At 45.2% G+C, this 17820-nt stretch overlaps 1 protein-coding gene across 3 annotated transcripts in view; it reads left to right on the plus strand.

Moving 5' to 3' along the window:
• LOC140715836 (myotubularin-related protein 9-like) overlaps positions 1-17820 on the plus strand; it is a 48465-nt gene that overhangs the window by 25797 nt on the left and 4848 nt on the right. For all 3 annotated transcript variants that reach the window (XM_073028273.1, XM_073028274.1, XM_073028275.1), the window contains 4 exons: positions 2531-2692; positions 6115-6256; positions 11113-11333; positions 16269-16420. In XM_073028273.1, coding sequence (XP_072884374.1) covers positions 2531-2692; positions 6115-6256; positions 11113-11333; positions 16269-16420 — 677 coding nt within the window. The remainder of the gene's footprint in view (positions 1-2530; positions 2693-6114; positions 6257-11112; positions 11334-16268; positions 16421-17820) is intronic.

Genomic DNA, 17820 nt, shown 5'->3' on the forward strand with positions numbered 1-17820 from the left:
CCTAGATTGAGTGGACAGCCAGAGGCTTTCCCAGGGCAGAAATGGATAATACCTATAGGCATAATTTTAAGGTGATTGGAGGAATGTATAGGGGAATGTCAGAGGTAAATTCTTTACACAGAACGATGGGTGCGTGGAATACGTTATCATGAGTGGTGGTGGATCATCGCCATGTGCCGTGTCGTATGTCGTGGGCGATCACGGTCTTTCCACTACCATGATTGTTCTTGGCAAATTTACCTCCAAAAATGGTTTGCCATTGTCTTCTGGGCAGTGTTGTTATAAGATGGGTGGCCCAATCTTAAGAGATTGTATGCTTGGTGTCAGAGGCAGACGCATTAGGGGCATATAAGGGACTCTTAGACAGACACTGGGATGAAAGAAAAAATGGAGGCTGTGTAGGAGGGAAGGGTTAGATTGATCTTAGAGTAGGTTGAAAGGTCGGCACAAAATTGTGGGCCAAAGGGCCTGTACTATGCAGTAATAGTTTATGTTATATGTACTAAGTCACATGCACAAGTCCCATGTGGGACGGGTACAAGGAAATACTTACTTTCAAAAGCATCACAGGCACAAACATCTGATAAACAGAATTTCAAGAAAAACATTCATTACACAATTTTTACAAGAAAAAAACACACACTTAGAAAAGAAAGGTCCAGCGTAGTGCCAGGTGATCAGAGTGGTGATAGTGTCGTTAAACCATAGTGGTGATTATGGTTTTGTGGGACGGTTCATGGACCAAATGGTTAAAGTTTATTTTCTTGGGGGGGGGGGCTGCAGGGGTAGGTGTGAGCTTCACAGGCTGAGCCAGGATTAATTACCTACCCTAAATGTCCCTGAAGGTGAGTTTTATCCTTGCACCCACAGTTACCGGGGGGGGGGGGGGCGGTTGAGGGAAGTTTTCACCTGAGGAGTGAGAGTGTGGAGATGCCCTCTGCAACAAACAGGCCCAGAAGCAGGTCGGCGGTGGGAAGGCCGATGTCACTGTGGCTGTCAGGCCGGTGTTATTTTTGTTCGTATAGTTTGTCTTTTGCACCTTGGTTGTTTGTCTGTTTTTGTATAGTGTTTTGTAAATTCCATTGTATTTCTTTTGAACCGGTGAATGCCTGCAAGAAAATCAATCTCAAGGTAGAATATGGTGACATATCTATACTTTCACAGGAGCTGGTGGGAGAACCGTATCTCCTTTGTTAACACAAACGCTCAGAGGGGGATGTACCCCTTGTGAGAGCTGATAAATTTCCATCTTCCCCAGAACACAGTGGTGTAAATCGACACTGCCATCACGAAGATTATTCTCACGTCAGACCTGACCCCCCCCCAACACTGCATTGTAAACACTTTAAACCACTTATGTATTGACATTTATGCACATTTTATTCAATATCTGTATTTTAAACTCCAACTTTATTTATTGAGTTACAGTATGGAGTTACCCCTCTGATGCTTTGAGCCATGCTGCCCAGCAATTCCCTGATTTAACCCTTGCCTAATAATGGCCAATGAACTTTCCAGCCGGAACGGTTTTGGACTGTGGGAGGAAACCAGAGCACCCGGAGGAAACACACGCATTACACGGGGAGAGTGCCCAGACACCGATGTTAACAGCAGATGCTGGGATTGAATTCCATACTCTGATGCTCTGAGGTGGAATAGTGTCACTGTAACCCACCATAGTGGGCTGAAGGGCCTGTATTGTGCTGTTGGCTTTCTGTGTTTCTGTGTAACTGCTGTGCTACCGTGGTGCCCAAACTCATCCTTGTATGATTCTTAAACCTTTACAGTTGTTTAATGTTAACCATAAGAAGGCCTGCAGATGCTGGAAATCCAGAGCGACACACAAAATGCTGGAGAAACTCTACAGGCCAGGCGGCATCTGTGGAGAGGAATAAATTGTTGATGTTTTGGGCCAAGACCCTTCTTCAGGATTGGAAAGATCGGGCTAAGGAGGAGGGAAATGGTAGGAGAAAGGGAACCATCTCCTATCACATTCCTCCTTCTCCAGCCCTTGACCTTTCCCACCCACCTGGCTTCACCTCTCACCTTCCCCTCCCCCCACCACCTTATTCTGGTGTCTTCCCCCTTCCTTTCCAGTCCTGAAGGAAAGTCTTGGCCCAAAATGTCGACTGTTTATTCATAGATTGAATATTTTGGTTGCATGTCACACCCTGACCAACACACACAACAATTTTTCTAGTAATGTAAATGTATCTGGGGATTAAATCTGATCCTTTGTTATCTGATGATAAATTTACTTTGATTTGATAAACCGGTGATACAATTCCTAAACACCTACCTCCAATCACACCTCCTCAGCTCTGTACCAACTGCCAGTGTCCCTGTCGAACCCAAATACCCCCAGTCCCACCACCTTCAGTATGGCACCTCAGACTCCCAGAGTCCCTGCCAAACCCAAGTACCTCCAGTCACATCCCCGCACACTGCACCAACTCCCAGTGTGCTGCCAACCTCACGGTCACGATGAGATGACGCCTCTCCTCACTGTGTCTGCTGCGCTCTGTTCCAGAGGCCGTGTGCTCCAGGAGAGCCTGGTGAAGTTGGTTGATGCCTGTAGTGACCAGTCCAACAGCATCGACCGGTGGCTCAGTAAGTTGGAGGCTTCGAAGTGGCTGTCTCACGTGAAAACCATCCTGACGACTGCCTGCCTGGCTGCACAGTGTGTGGACAGGTAAGGTGCGCTGACTTGTAACGCGACTTCAGAGTGGGAATTACCTTCAGTTGGGCACATCCCTCTTTCCCATGGTCTGTGCTTGGATCTAAATCGCGTTATAGAACTTTGAACACTACAGCAAGCCCTTTGGCCCACGATGTTGTGCCAACCTTTTAACCAACTCCAAGATCATTCTAACCCTCCCCTCCCACATAACCCTCCACCTTTCTATTGTTCATGCGCCTTTCTCAGAGTTTGATAAATACCCCTAATGTATCTGTCTCCACCACCAGCCCTATATGTGTGTTCCATGCACTTACCACTCTATAACAAAGCTTATCTCTAGCACCTCCCTTCTGGTTTCCTCAATTCCTTTAAAGTTATGCCCTCTCATTTTAGCCATTAGTCTCTGGCTGTTCACTTTTCACCTCTCATCCCCCTTTGAAAGCCATCTTCCTGCTCCTGAAGACCTCTCTCACGTTCTGTCCCCTGCATCCCCCCTCCTGCCCTGATATCCCCTGCCTTCGCTCCTGCTCCCTACATCCTCACTCCCCTCACCTATGCCAACTGTATCTCAGTAGCTCAGTCCTATCCTTTTCCAACAGGCCGTCAGCATCATCGGCATCATGTGCTGTGTTGTATGACATCATCATTATGTATCATGTTGTATGATGTGAGCAATCATGGTCTTTCCATGACCATGACTGTTTTTAGAAATTTTTTTGACAGAAATTTTTTTGCCGGAGGATTGGCGTATTGCTCATGTGGTTCCATTGTTTAAAAAGGGTTCTAGAAGTAAGCCTGGCAATTATAGACCTGTCAGTTTGACATCAGTGGTGGGTAAATTAATGGAAAGTATTCTTAGAGATAGTATTTATAATTATCTGGATAGACAGGATCTGATTAGGAGTAGCCAGCATGGATTTGTGCGTGGAAGGTCATGTTTGACAAACCTTATTGAATTTTTTGAAGTAGTTACGAGGAATGTTGACGAGGGTAAGGCAGTGGATGTAGTCTATATGGACTTCAGCAAGGCCTTTGACAAAGTTCCACATGGAAGGTTAGTTAAGAAGGTTCAGTCGTTAGGTATTAGTGCTGGAGTAATAAAATGGATTCAACAGTGGCTAGATGGGAGATGCCAGAGAGTAGTGGTGGATAATTGTTTATCGGGATGGAGGCCGGTGACTAGCGGGGTGCCTCAGGGATCTGTTTTGGGCCCAATGTTGTTTGTAATATACATAAATGATCTGGATGATGGGGTGGTAAATTGGATTAGTAAGTATGCTGATGATACTAAGGTAGGAGGTGTTGTGGATAATGAGGTGGGTTTTCAAAGCTTGCAGGGAGATTTATGCCGGTTAGAAGAATGGGCTGAACGTTGGCAGATGGAGTTTAATGCTGAGAAGTGTGAGGTTCTACATTTTGGCAGGAATAATCCAAATAGAACATACAGGGTAAATGGTAGGGCATTGAGGAATGCAGTGGAACAGAGAGATCTAGGAATAACAGTGCATAGTTCCCTGAAGGTGGAGTCTCATGTAGATAGGGTGGTGAAGAAGGCTTTTGGAACGCTGGCCTTTATAAATCAGAGCATTGAGTACAGAAGTTGGGATGTAATGTTAAAATTGTACAAGGCATTGGTAAGGCCAAATTTGGAATATTGTGTACAGTTCTGGTCACCGAATTATAGGAAAGATATCAATAAATTAGAGAGAGTGCAGAGACGATTTACTAGGATGTTACCAGGGTTTCAGCACTTAAGTTACAGAGAAAGGTTGAACAAGTTAGGTCTCTATTCATTGGAGCGTAGAAGGTTGAGGGGGGATTTGATCGAGGTATTTAAAATGTTGAGAGGGATAGATAGAGTTGACGTGAATAGGCTGTTTCCATTGAGAGTAGGGGAGATTCAAACGAGAGGACATGATTTGAGAGTTAGGGGGCAAAAGTTTAAGGGAAACACGAGGGGGTATTTCTTTACTCAGAGAGTGATAGCTGTGTGGAATGAGCTTCCTGTAGAAGTAGTAGAGGCCAGATCAGTTGTGTCATTTAAGGTAAAATTGGATAGGTATATGGATAGGAAAGGAGTGGAGGGTTATGGGCTGAGTGCGGGTAGGTGGGACTAGGTGAGATTAAGAGTTCGGCACGGACTAGGAGGGCCGGAATGGCCTGTTTCCGTGCTGTGATTGTTATATGTTATATGGTTATAAGTGGTTTGCCGTTGCCTTCTTTGGGACAGTGTCTTTACAATGACGGGTGACTCCAGCCATGATCAGAACTCTTCAGAGATTTTCTGCCTGGTGTCAGTGGTCGCATAACCAGGACTTGTGATGTGCACTGGCTGCTCATACGACCATCCACCACCTGCCCCCATTGCTACGTGACCCTGATTTTGGGGGGGGGGGGGTGTGTGCTATGCAGATGCTGCACCTTGCCCAAGGGCTCGCGGAGGGAAGGAGCACTCTAGCCTCCGTGGTTAGATGCATCTCCACACCGCCACCCAGCAGCATCCAGGAGAAACTAACTGAACTTCACTCTGCATAGAAATACTGTAATTTTCTGATGAAGGTTGAAAATATTGAGTCATCACAGCATAAGTCTGAAAAATCAGGCTTGTTGGGTTCCTGGGACAATACATTGCCTTGGTACAGTTCCTGTTCTTGCTGACCCTGTTCATAAACTCTTTGAAATCACTTTCTAAACAAAAGATTTTGTCAAGCAAAGGGTTGACAAGGGTTAACCCATTGAGAGTTAAACGGTTCAATGCCTGAAGTACAGATTTTAATGTGTTGATGATAATCTAAAGTCTGCTAGAAATACAACAGTGATGATACTTCAAATAGGTTGGGGAAAATCTCCCTTCAGTGCTGTGTTCTCTCTAAAGTGAGAGACTTCAGCAAAGAATTTGATTATTTCACCAGAGTAACACACACAAAATGCTGGAGGAACTCAGCAAGTTGAGCAGCATCTGTGGAGAGGGATAGAACTGATGTTCTGGGCAGAGACCCTTTGTCAGGACACCGTTGCTTCAACATAAGGTGTTAAATTGAAGGGTTCACTGTGAGCACCTGCAGTTAAATGGGCTGACGGTGTCTTTAAATCCTATCGAATATTAAAAGGCCCAGAAAGTGTAGGACCAGAAGGCAGAGCCTCAGAAAAGGACATCCCTTTAGAACAGAGATGAGGAAGATTTCCTCAGCCAGAAGGTGGTGAATCTGCGAAATTCATTGCCGTAGAAGACTGTGGAGGCACAGTCTTTGGTTATATTTGAAGCAGAGGTCGATAGGTTTTTGATTTGTCAAGGCATCAAAAGTTACGGGGAGAAGGCAGGAGAATGGGGTTGAGAAAAAAATAAATCGGCCATGATGTATGTATGTTGATGGGCTGAATGGCCGAATTTGGCTCCTGTGTCCTATGTTCTAATGGTCTTGTGATCTGCACAGGGAGGAGGGCTGTGTTCTGATCCATGGCTCGGAGGGGAGAGACACCGTATTCCAGCTCACATCCCTGGCCCAAGTGATCCTCGATCCAGACTGCAGGACCCTCGTGGGCTTTCAGGCTCTCATAGAGCGAGAGTGGCTCCAGGTACGTTTCACACACAGCAGAGACTCCTCAATTCCCCCAATACCCTTCCATAAAGCATGACAGTCCAACATGTCAAGATCAAAGCAGCTGCAGATGCTGGAAATCTGAAACAAAAACAAAAAGTGTTGGGAACACACAGCAGGTCAGGCAGCATTCATGGAGTTCAAAGTTCTAAGTAAATTTATTATCAAAGTACCTATACATTACCATATTCTATCCTGAAATTCATTTTCATTCAGGCATTTACAGAGGAGAATGGGATACAATAGAATTTCTGAAAAGCTATACATAAACAAAGACTAATAACCAGCATGCAATTCATGGAGAGAGAAGCTCAAAGTTCAATGTAAAATTTATTATCCCTGGGCTTTGTTCCAGGGAAGGTGGGATCTGTTCCAAAGGGAAGGTTTACACCTGAACTGGAGCGGTACTAACATTCTTGCAGGGAAGTTTGCTAGTGCTTCTTGGGGGGGGGGGGGGTTTAAACTAAATTTGCAGGGGGCGGGGATCCAGAATGTGAGAGAGGATAGCGAGAGGAAGAATAAAGGACAGGTGGGGACTACACGGTTCCGGAATATTAAGTGTGTAGTAGAGAAAGATGAGGCGGAACAAGTGATAAGGAGGACACATGTACAGAGGGATGGTCTGACGGAACATGGAGTTAAATGTGTTGAAAGAATAAGTAAATTTAGGAAGGACAACAAAATTCTAGGGGCGTATAGCCCGATGGGAGTTCGGGGAGCTGGGTTAAGCACAATAGGCAGCGATTCAAACAGAGAGAGGAGAAATGGGCTAAAAATTCTATATCTGAATGCACGAAGTGTCAGAAATAAGGCGGATGAGCTTGAAGCCCAGGTGCGAATGGGTAACTATGATGTTGTTGGGATAACGGAGACGTGGCTGCAGGGAGATCAGACCTGGGAAATGAATATACAAGGGTATACGTGCTATCGTAGGGACAGAAATGTGGGCAGAGGGGGTGGGGTGGCCCTGTTGGTGAGGAATGAGATTCAGTCCTTTGCAAGGGGGGGCATAGGGTCAGGAGAAGTAGAGTCTGTGTGGATAGAACTGAGGAACAGTAAGGGCAAAAGGACCCAAATGGGTGTTGTCTACAGGCCACCAAACAGTAGCATGGATATTGGGTGCAAGTTGAATAGGGAGTTAACACTGGCATGTGGCAAAGGTAATGTCGCAGTAGTTATGGGGGATTTCAACATGCAGGTGAACTGGGAGAATCAGGTTGGTGCTGGACCACAGGATAGGGAGTTTGTAGAGTGCCTACGGGATGCATTCTTGGAACAGCTTGTACGAGAGCCGACCAGGGACAAGACTATTCTGGATTTAGTGTTATGTAATGAACAGGATTTGATAAGCGATCTCGCAGTAAAGGAGCCATTAGGAGGTAGTGATCACAATATGATAAGCTTTTATCTGCAATTTGAGAGGGATAAGGGCAGCTCAGAGGTGTCAGTGTTGCAGATGAACAGGGGAAACTATGGAGCCATGAGGGAGGAGCTGGCCAAAGTTGACTGGACGGATAGCCTAGCAGAAAAGACAGTGGAACAGCAATGGCAGGTATTCTTGGGAATAATGCACAAGGTGCAAAATCAGTTCATCCCCCAGAGAAGGAAGGATTCAAAGGGGGGAAAGGGGCCACAGTGGTTGACAAAGGAAGTCAGAGATTGCATAGCATTAAAAAAAAGGAAATATGACAGAGCTAAGGTGAGTGGGAGGACAGATGATTGGGAAGTTTTTAAGGAACAACAGAACTTAACTAAAAAGACAATACGGGGAGAAAAAATGAGGTACGAACACAAGCTAGCCAGGAATATAAAGGAGGATAGCAAAAGCTTTTTTAGGTATGTGAAGAGAAAGAAGATAGTTAAGAACAATGTTGGGCCCTTGAAGAATGATTTGGGTGAAATTGTTATGGGAAACAGAGAAATGGCAGAAGAATTTAATGAGTACTTTAGATCTGTTTTCACTAAGGAAGTCACAAGCTGTCTCCCAGATGTATGGATGGGCCAAGGACATAGGGTAACAGAGGAAATGAAACAGATTGACATTCGGAAGGAAACGGTGATGAGAAGACTGATGGGACTGAAGGCTGACAAATCCCCAGGTCCAGATGGTCTGCACCCTAGGGTACTAAAGGAGGTGGCCCTGGAAATTGCGGATGCATTGGTAATCATTTTCCAATGTTCCTTAGATTCAGGATCAGTTCCTGAGGATTGGAGAATGGCTAATGTTATCCCACTTTTTAAGAAAGGAGGGAGGGAAAAAACAGAGAACTATCGACCTGTCAGCCTGACATCAGTGGTGGGAAAGATGCTAGAGTCCATTATTAAGGATGAAATAGTGGCATATCTAGATAGCAGTGATAGGATTGGGCTGAGCCAGCATGGATTTACCAAGGGTAAATCATGTTTGACTAATCTGTTGGAGTTTTTCGAGGATGTAACCAGGAAGTTAGACGGGGGAGATCCAGTGGATGTAGTGTATCTCGATTTCCAGAAGGCATTTGATAAGGTCCCACATAGAAGGTTGGTGGGTAAAATCAAAGCTCAGGGCATCGGGGGGGAAGGCATTGACATGGATAGAAAACTGGTTGGCAGATAGAAAGCAAAGGGTAGCGGTGAATGGGTGTTTCTCGGAATGGCAGGTGGTGACTAGTGGGGTGCCACAGGGCTCGGTATTGGGACCACAGCTGTTTACCATTTACGTTAATGATTTGGATGAAGGCATAGAAAATAACATCAGCAAATTTGCTGATGATACTAAGCTGGGTGGCAGTGTGACATGTGATGAGGATGTTAGGAGAATTGAGGGTGACTTAGATAGGCTGGGTGAGTGGGCAGATACTTGGCAGATGGCGTTTAATGTGAATAAGTGTGAGGTTATCCACTTTGGGAGTAAGAACAGGAAGGCAGATTATTATCTGAATGGTATAGAGTTGGGTAAGGGAGTAATACAAAGAGATCTCGGAGTTCTAGTTCATCAGTCACTGAAGGTGAATGAGCAAGTGCAGCAGGCAGTGAAGAAGGCTAATGGAATGTTGGCCTTTATTACAAAGGGAATTGAGTACAAGAGCAAGGAAATCCTCTTGCATTTGTACAGAGCCCTGGTGAGACCATACCTGGAGTATTGTGTACAGTTTTGGTCTCCAGGGTTAAGGAAGGACATCCTGGCTGTAGAGGAAGTGCAGCGTTTATTCACGAGGTTAATTCCTGGGATGTCTGGACTGTTCTACGCAGAGAGGTTAGAGAGACTGGGCTTGTACACACTGGAATTAAGGAGATTGAGAGGGGATCTGATTGAAACATATAAGATTATTAAGGGATTGGACAAGATAGAGGCAGGAAATATGTTCCAGATGCTGAGAGAGTCCAGTACCAGAGGGCATGGTTTGAGAAAAAGGGGTAGGTCATTTAGGACAGAGTTAAGGAAAAACTTCTTCTCCCAGAGAGTTGTGGGGGTCTGGAATGCACTGCCTCAGAAGGTAGTGGAGGCCTATTCTCTGGATGCTTTCAAGAAGGAGCTAGATAGGTATCTTATGGATAGGGGAATCAAGGTATATGGGGACAAGGCAGGAACCAGGTATTGATAGGAATTGACCAGCCATGATCTCAAAATGGTGGTGCAGGCTCAAAGGGCCGAATGGTCTACTTCTGCACCTATTGTCTATAAAGTACACATATACAACTCTGAGATTCATTTGCCTGCGAGCATACTCAAAAATCTATAGCACAGTAACAGGATCAATGAGAGATCAACCAGAGTGTAGAAGACAACAAACTGTGCAAATGCAAATAAAAATAAATAGCAATAAATATTGAGAACATGAGATGAAGAGTCTTTGAAAGTGAGTCCATAGGTTGTGGGAATATCTCAGGGATGGGGCAAGTGAAGTTGAGTAAAGTTATCCCCTCTGGTTCAAGAGCCTGATGGTTGAGGTGTAGTAACTGTTCTTGAACCTGCTGGTGTGAGCCCTGAGGCTCCTGTACCTTCTACCTGATATCAACAGTGAGAAGAGAGCATGTCCTGGGTGGTGGGTGTCTCTGATGATGGATGCTGCTTTCCTACAACAGCGTTTCATGTAGATGTGCTCAATGGCTGGGAGAGCTTTACCTGTGACGGACTGGGCTGAATCCACTAATTTTTTTTGTAGGATTTTCAGTTCAAGGGCATTGGTGTTTCCATACCCGGCTGTGATGTAGTCAGTCAATATACTCTTTACCACACAAAGTTTTAGATACCGTGCCAAATCTCTGCAAATTCTTAAGGAAGTAGAGGTGTTGCCTTGCTAAGAAACTGTTAGCATTTTAGGGAAGTATTTTTCATCAGAACTTGGAAAGAGATGAGGCAAGTAGTTTTTAAAGTTGCAGATTAAAGCCAACATGGTTCCTCACTTTCCCAGTTTGGCTGAAGAGCCTTTGATCTGAAATGTCAACCATTTTTCTTTCTCCGTCAGATGCTACCTGACCTGTTGTGTATTTCCAGCCTTTACTGTTTCAGAGACCATGATTAAGGCAGTTCTCGGAGGACAAGACTATTGCACTTTAGGTGTGCTGATGCCTCTGTCCTGAGCCGAAAGTTGATGGGCCTGATTCTGCTTTTACCACACGACTTCATACATCTTCAGGCAAAGATCCTTCCCCTCCCGGGAGTGAGGTCTTTGGAGTTTCTGTAGCTTTTGGTTTTACCAGATGGGGTTGGTAACCCCATCCCCTTTTGTAGCCAGGCTTGGGACCAGCTGTTCATGGTGTTTATTAGCTATGAGACACTGGGAGGGTTGTAGAAATATTGATGCTGCTGCTGCTAGGGGTTTTCATCCTCACGGACTCTCTTCTCCACAGGCCGGACATCCGTTCCAGCTCCGCTGCGCCAGTTCGGCCTACTCTCACGCCAAACTGAAACACGAGGCTCCCGTCTTCCTCATCTTCCTGGACTGCTGCTGGCAGCTGAGCATCCAATTCCCCTGCTCCTTCCAGTTCAACCAGCACTTCCTCATCACTCTCTTCGAGCACGCCTACGCCTCCCGCTTCGGGACATTCCTGTGCAATACTGAGGAGGAACGGTAATGTACCTGAGATCCGACTTAAGCCGTGCCCAGCCGGTCTGACCGTGCAATGGCAGAGCAGTGAGCTGAAGGCTGCCAAACCTAGCTGCGTGCTCCTTTCACCTGAGACAAAGATCAACAGTTTCTGCACAAATCGATTGGGTGGCTAAGAGGGCATATGGTGTGTCGGCCATTTGAGTTCAGCCATGAGGTGACGTTACAGGTCTATAAAACCCTGGTTAGACCACACTTGGAATATTGTGTTCCGTTCTGGTCACCTCATTGTAGGAAGCATGTGGAAGCTTTAGAGAGGGTGCAGAGAAGATTTATTTGTTTATTTATCTGGAGATACAGCACAAAATGTGGCTCTTTGAACCACATTGCCCAACAACCCCTAACCACACACTGATTTAGTCTAACCTAATCACGGGACAATTTACAATGACCAGCTCCCCAGCTCGGTATGTCTTTGGACGGTGGGAGTAAACCAGAGGACCTGGAGAAAACTGTGCATTCCACGAGGAGGATGTACAGAGACTCCTTACAAAGGACACTGGGATTGAACTCTGAACTCTGATGCACTGAGCTGTAATAGTGCCATGCTAAACACTACGCTACCATGGCAACCAAGATGATGCCTGTATTAGAGAGCATGTCTTATGAGGATTGGTTGAGCAAGCTAGGGCTTTTCCCTCTGGAGTTAAGGAGGATGGGAGGTGACTTGATAGAGGTTTACGAGATGATAAGAGGCATAGATCGAGTGGGCAATCAGAGACCTTTTCCCAGGGTGGAAATGGCTAATACCAGAGGGCATTATTTTAAGGTGGGTATAGGGTGATGTCAGAGGTAGGGTTTTTTTTACAGGGTGGTGTGTGTGTGGAACACACTGCCAGGGATGGTGGTAGAGACAGATACATTAGGAACACCTAGACTCTTAGACAGGCACAAGGATGACAGAAATATGGAGGGCTGTGCAGGAGGGAAGGATTAGATTGATCGTGGATCAGGTTAAAAGGTTGGGACAACATTGTGGGCTGAATGGCCTGTGCTGTTCCATGTTCTATCTTCTGTCTTCTACCTTCTATGTTCAATGTTCCTGTTGATTTAAGAAGACACTTCTAATCTGTGAAGTTGCTTGTAAATTAAAGCACAGGTGTAATGAGCAATTATCTTTCTGGCATGGGTGAACTTCTGACCATGGGAATGCCCAGTTCCTTCCAATACAGGAGCATTCACATTTTCCAGATCTGAGTGGTCCATGAACTCACTATTCCTAAATTCAAGAGATTCTGCAGATGCTCGAAATATTGATAAACTCTCACAAAATACTGGAGGAACTCAGCAAATCAGGCAGTTTCTATGAAAGGAGTAAACATTATGGGCTGAGACCCTTCATCAGGTTATGGTAGTCTTGGGGATTTCAATATACAGGTAGATGGGAAAAATTAAATATGATGAATACAAAGCCGTAATATAAAAGGTACATAGCAATATTTTAAGGTACATAAAGAGTAAAGGAGTGGATATTGGACTACTGGAAAATAAAGCTGGAGCAATGGTGGACAAAGAAACGGCAAGCAAACTTTATAAGTATTTAGCATCAGCCTTCACTGTGGAAGACACCAGCAGTATGCTAGAAGTTCCAGATGTCAGGGGGCAGAAGTGAATGTATTTGCTATAACTAAGGAGAAGGTGCTTGGGAAAGAAATGTCTGAAGGTAGATAAGTCACCTGGACTAGATGGAATACACTCCAGCGTTCTGAAAGAGGTGGCTGAAGAGATTGTTTGGGCATTAGTGATGATCTTTCAAGAATCAGTAGATTCTGGAATGGCTCTGGAGCACAAATTGCAAATGTCATTCCACTCTTTAAGAAGGGAGGGAGACAGAAGAAAGGAAATTATAGGCCAGTTGCCTGACCTCAGTGGTTGGGAAGATGTTGGAGTCAATTGTTAAGGATGAAGTTTCGAGAAACTTGAAGGAATTCTTTGAGGTGAGATAGACAAATGAAAATTGGTGGATATTGTTTACTTAGATTTTCTGAAGGCTTTTGACAAGGTGCCGTACATGATGCTGCGTAACAAGGTAAGAGCCCATGGTATTACAGAAAAGATACTGGTGTGGATAGAAAATTGACTGTCTGGCAGAAGGCAAAGAGCGAGAATAAAGGGGGTCTTTCTGGTTGGCTGCCGGAGACTAGTGGTGTTCCAGTATTGGAACCAATTCTTTTCATGTTACATGTCAATAATTTGGAAGACGGAATTGATGGCTTTGTGGCCAAGTTTACAGACAATATGAAGATAGTTGGAGGGGTAGGTAGTGTTGAAGAAGCAGAGAGGCTGCAGAAGGACTTGGACAGATTAGGAGAATGGGCATAGAAGTGGCAGATGGAATACAGTGTCAGGAAGTGTATGGTCATGCACTTTGGCAGAAGGAATAAAGGCATAGAGTAGATTATTTTCTCAATGGGAGAGAAAATTCAGAAATCAGTGATGCAAAGGGACTTGGGAGTCCTCATCCAGGATTCCTTACAGGTTAGTTTGCAGATTGAATTGGTGGTGAGGAAGGCAAATGCAATGTTAGCATTCATTTCAAGAAGACCTAAATATAAAAGCAAGGATGTAGTGCTGAGGCTTTTTAAGGCACTGGGGAGGCCTCACTTGGAATATTTAGATGGCTGAATGGCCTAATTCTGCTCCTATGCTTTATGGTCTTTGGTCAAGAGTCAGGACATCATCAGATCCTTTATCATGACATCAAGACCGTTGAAGGATCTTGGCCTAAAACATCGACTTTTTTTCTCCCCTCCATAGATGCTGCCAACCTTCTGAGTTCCGCCAGCAATTTGTGCATGATGCTCTGGCTCACTTTTCCTGTTTTGCACTATTTAAATACAATATAGAACATTACAGCACAGTACAGGCCATTCAGCCCATTGTGTTGTGCCAACCTTTCAACCTACTCCAAGATCAATCTAACCCTTCCCTTCTACAAAAGCCTCCATTTTTCTATCACCCACGTGCCTATCGAAAAATCTCTTAAATGCCTTAATGTATCTGCCTCTAGCACCACCCCTGGTAGTGTGTTCCACACACTCACCACTCCGTGTAAGGAACGTATCTCTGTGAATCCCCCCCGTATACATTCCTCCAATCACCTTAAAATTATGTCTTCCGGTGTTAGCCATTTCCACCTTGGGGGCAGAAAAGTCTCTGGCTTTCACCTTGTACACCTCTATCAAGTCACCTCTTGTCCTTCTTTGCTCCACTGACATCAACCTTTCTAATCCAAGCAGCATCCTGGTAAATGTCCTGTGCATCCTCTCCAAAGTTTCCACATCCTTCCTATAATGAGGTGACCAGAACTGAACACAATATTCCAAGTGCAGTCCAACAAGGGTTTTAAAGTGCTGCAACATTACCTCACGGCTCTTGAACTCAATCCCCGATTAATGAAGGCCAACACACCATTTATCTTTTTAACCACCCTAACACCTTGTGCGACAACTTTGAAGGATCTGTGGACCCCAAGATCCCTCTGTTCCACCGCTAAAAATCCTGCCATTGACCCTGTACACTGCCCTCAAATTTGACCTTCCAAAGTGAACCACTTCACACTTTTCCACGTTGAACTCCATTTGCCGCTCCCCAGCTCAACTCTGCATCATATCAATCTCAAATTGGAACCTATGATGGCCTTCTCCATTATCCACAACCCCACTATACTTTGAGTCATCTGCAGACTTACTAATCAACCCTTCCACTTCTTCATCCGCATCATTTATAAAAATGACAAAGCACAGGGGTCACAGAATAGATCCTTGTGGAACCCCAATAGTCACCAGCCTCCAGGGAGAATGTGCTCCATCTAGTATCACCTCCTGCCTTCTGTGGACAAGCCAATTCTGAATCCACACAGACAAGTTTCCTAGATCTCATGCTTCCCGGTATTTTGTATGAGCCTACCGTGGAGAACCTTATTGAACACCGTACTAAATTCCATATCCACCACACCCAATGCTCTACCTTCCATCAGGTTGTTTTGTCACTTCCTCAAGAGTTCAGTCAGGTTCATGAGGCATGACCAGCCCTGCACAGTCTCATTATGTTAAAGATAAATTAGTGAATAATCCTAATTCAGGAATCAGAAACTGGGACATTGTCTCATGAAATGAGGATTTGGTGAGTCGGGGATAGATCTATCCCACCTTGGAGGGTACAGTGAACTGACAGATAATCGGAATGATTAGAACATAGAGCGGTACAGCACAAGAACAGGCCATTCAGCCCACAGTGTTGTGCTGACCCAGCTAAAAAGCAAATCAAAAACACCTAAACATTAATCCCTCCTACCTACGTAATGTCCATATCCCTCCATCTTCCTTACATCCATGTGCCTATCCAAACATCTCGTAAACGCCTCTAATGTATTTGTCTTTACCATCGTACCAGGCAGCACATTCCAGGAATCCATCACTCTGAGTAAAAGAACTTTCCCCTCACACCCCCCCCCCCCCCGAACCTTCAATGCATGCCCTCTGGTATTAGACATTTCAACCCCGGGGATCAGATGCTCCCTGTCTACTCTATCTATGCCTTTCAATCTTGTAGACCTCTATCAGATCCCTCTTCAGCCTCTGGTGCTCCAGAGAAAACAACCCAAGTTTATCCAGCACATGCCCTGTAAACCAGGCAGCATCCTGGTAAACCTCATGCACGCTCTCCAAAGCCTCAACATTCTTCCCATAGTGGGGCAGCCAGAACTGTATGCAGTACTCCAGATGTGGCCTAACCAGTGTTTTATAAAGTTGCAACATAACCTCCTGACTTTTGAACTCGACTATTACTGCATTTGTTCTGACTATATATTGGAAGAAAAGAAGGGTTACTGAGTCAGATTTCCCCAAGTTACCAGGATGGACCTTCTTGTTTCTAACTCTCGCTCACTGTTTGCAGGTCTATGCTGAAAGTGAAGGAGCGCACCATCTCTCTTTGGCCATGGATAAACAGCCCCAGTGAGCGTGAAAAATACCTCAATCCTCTGTATGAGTGTAACAGCCTCAGCATCTGGCCTTCGGTGGCCCCACAGAGCATACAGCTTTGGAACGGTACGTACAGTTATGGTAGTGAAGGCCTGCAGGTACACAGGTGTAGAGGTGAGGGAACACCAATTTCAGAGTCTGTGGCCTGCTCGCTATCTCACATTAACTGTAAAGATACCATCGCATTGTTCTTGAGTTGTAAAGGTGTCAAAGGTTACTGGATACAGGAAAAAGGCTGAGAAGGGGGTTGAGAGGGATCAGAATCAAATTTATTATCATTGGCTTATGTTGTGAAATTTGGATAATATTTCAGCCACGGGAGAATGGGAGGAAAAGCTCAGTGAGCTGAATAGTGCAATTCTGCTCCCGTTATTCCAAACATTAACTTTTCTATCAACACCAGGAAATATTATCCTGCTTTCCAGCTGGATGACTCCCAACTCCACTCCCTCATACCCCTCGCCTACCCGCCTATCAGCTGACAATCCACCAATCCACCAATGGACAGTCCACCAATCACCTTGAACTCCTGTCTCACCACTCCCCTGTCAACTGGCATCCCTCCTCTGTCCACCAATCACCTTGGACTCCCTGATAACCTCTGTCCACCAATCACCTTGGATGCCCTGACAACTTTCTGTCCACCAATCACCTCAGACTCCTGTCTCACCACTCCCCTTTCCCTCTCAATACCAACCATCTCCCCTCTCCAGTTTCAGTTCTGATACAGCACAGAAGTCAGCCCTTCAGCCCATCTGGTCTGTACTGAACTATTATTCTGCCTAGTCCCATTGACCTGTACCTGGACTATAGCCCTCCATACATCTACCATCTATGTACCTATCCAAAATTTCCTTAAACGTTGAAATCAAGCTCGTATGGACCATTTCCACTGGCAGTTTGTTCTACACTCTCACGACGCTGAGCGAAGAAGTTTCCCCTCATGTTCCCCTTAAACTTTTCATCTTTCAACCTTAACCCATGAACTCTAGTTGTAGTCCCACCCAACCTCAGTGGAAAAAGCCTGCTTGCGTTTACCCCATCTATACCCCTCATAATTTTGTAAACCTTCATCAAATCTCCGCTCACTTGTCTATGCTTTAGGGCATGAAGTCCTGATGCGGAGTTTTAATCTGAAACGCCAACAATTCCTTTCCTTTCCCAGACGCTGCTTGACGCACTGAGTTTCTCCAGCAGATTGTGTGTTGCTAATATTATCGCTGTGCTTGTTGGATCTTGCTGTGCAAATTGGCCTCTGTTTCATCGAGGTTGTGAAACAGTAAGACATAGGAGCAGAGTTAGTCTATTTGGCTCATCAAGTCTGCCCCTTCCCCAACCGCCCATTACAGGCTGAACATGAGCATCATAGCATAGTGGTTAGCACATCGCTTCGCAGCACCAGCGACCCAGATTCAATCCCTTTCTCTGTCTGTGAGGAGTCTGTACGTTTCCCCTGTGACTGTGTG

Source organism: Hemitrygon akajei, chromosome 24, assembly GCF_048418815.1.
Source record: "Hemitrygon akajei chromosome 24, sHemAka1.3, whole genome shotgun sequence".
Classification (NCBI taxonomy): Eukaryota; Metazoa; Chordata; class Chondrichthyes; order Myliobatiformes; family Dasyatidae; genus Hemitrygon; species Hemitrygon akajei.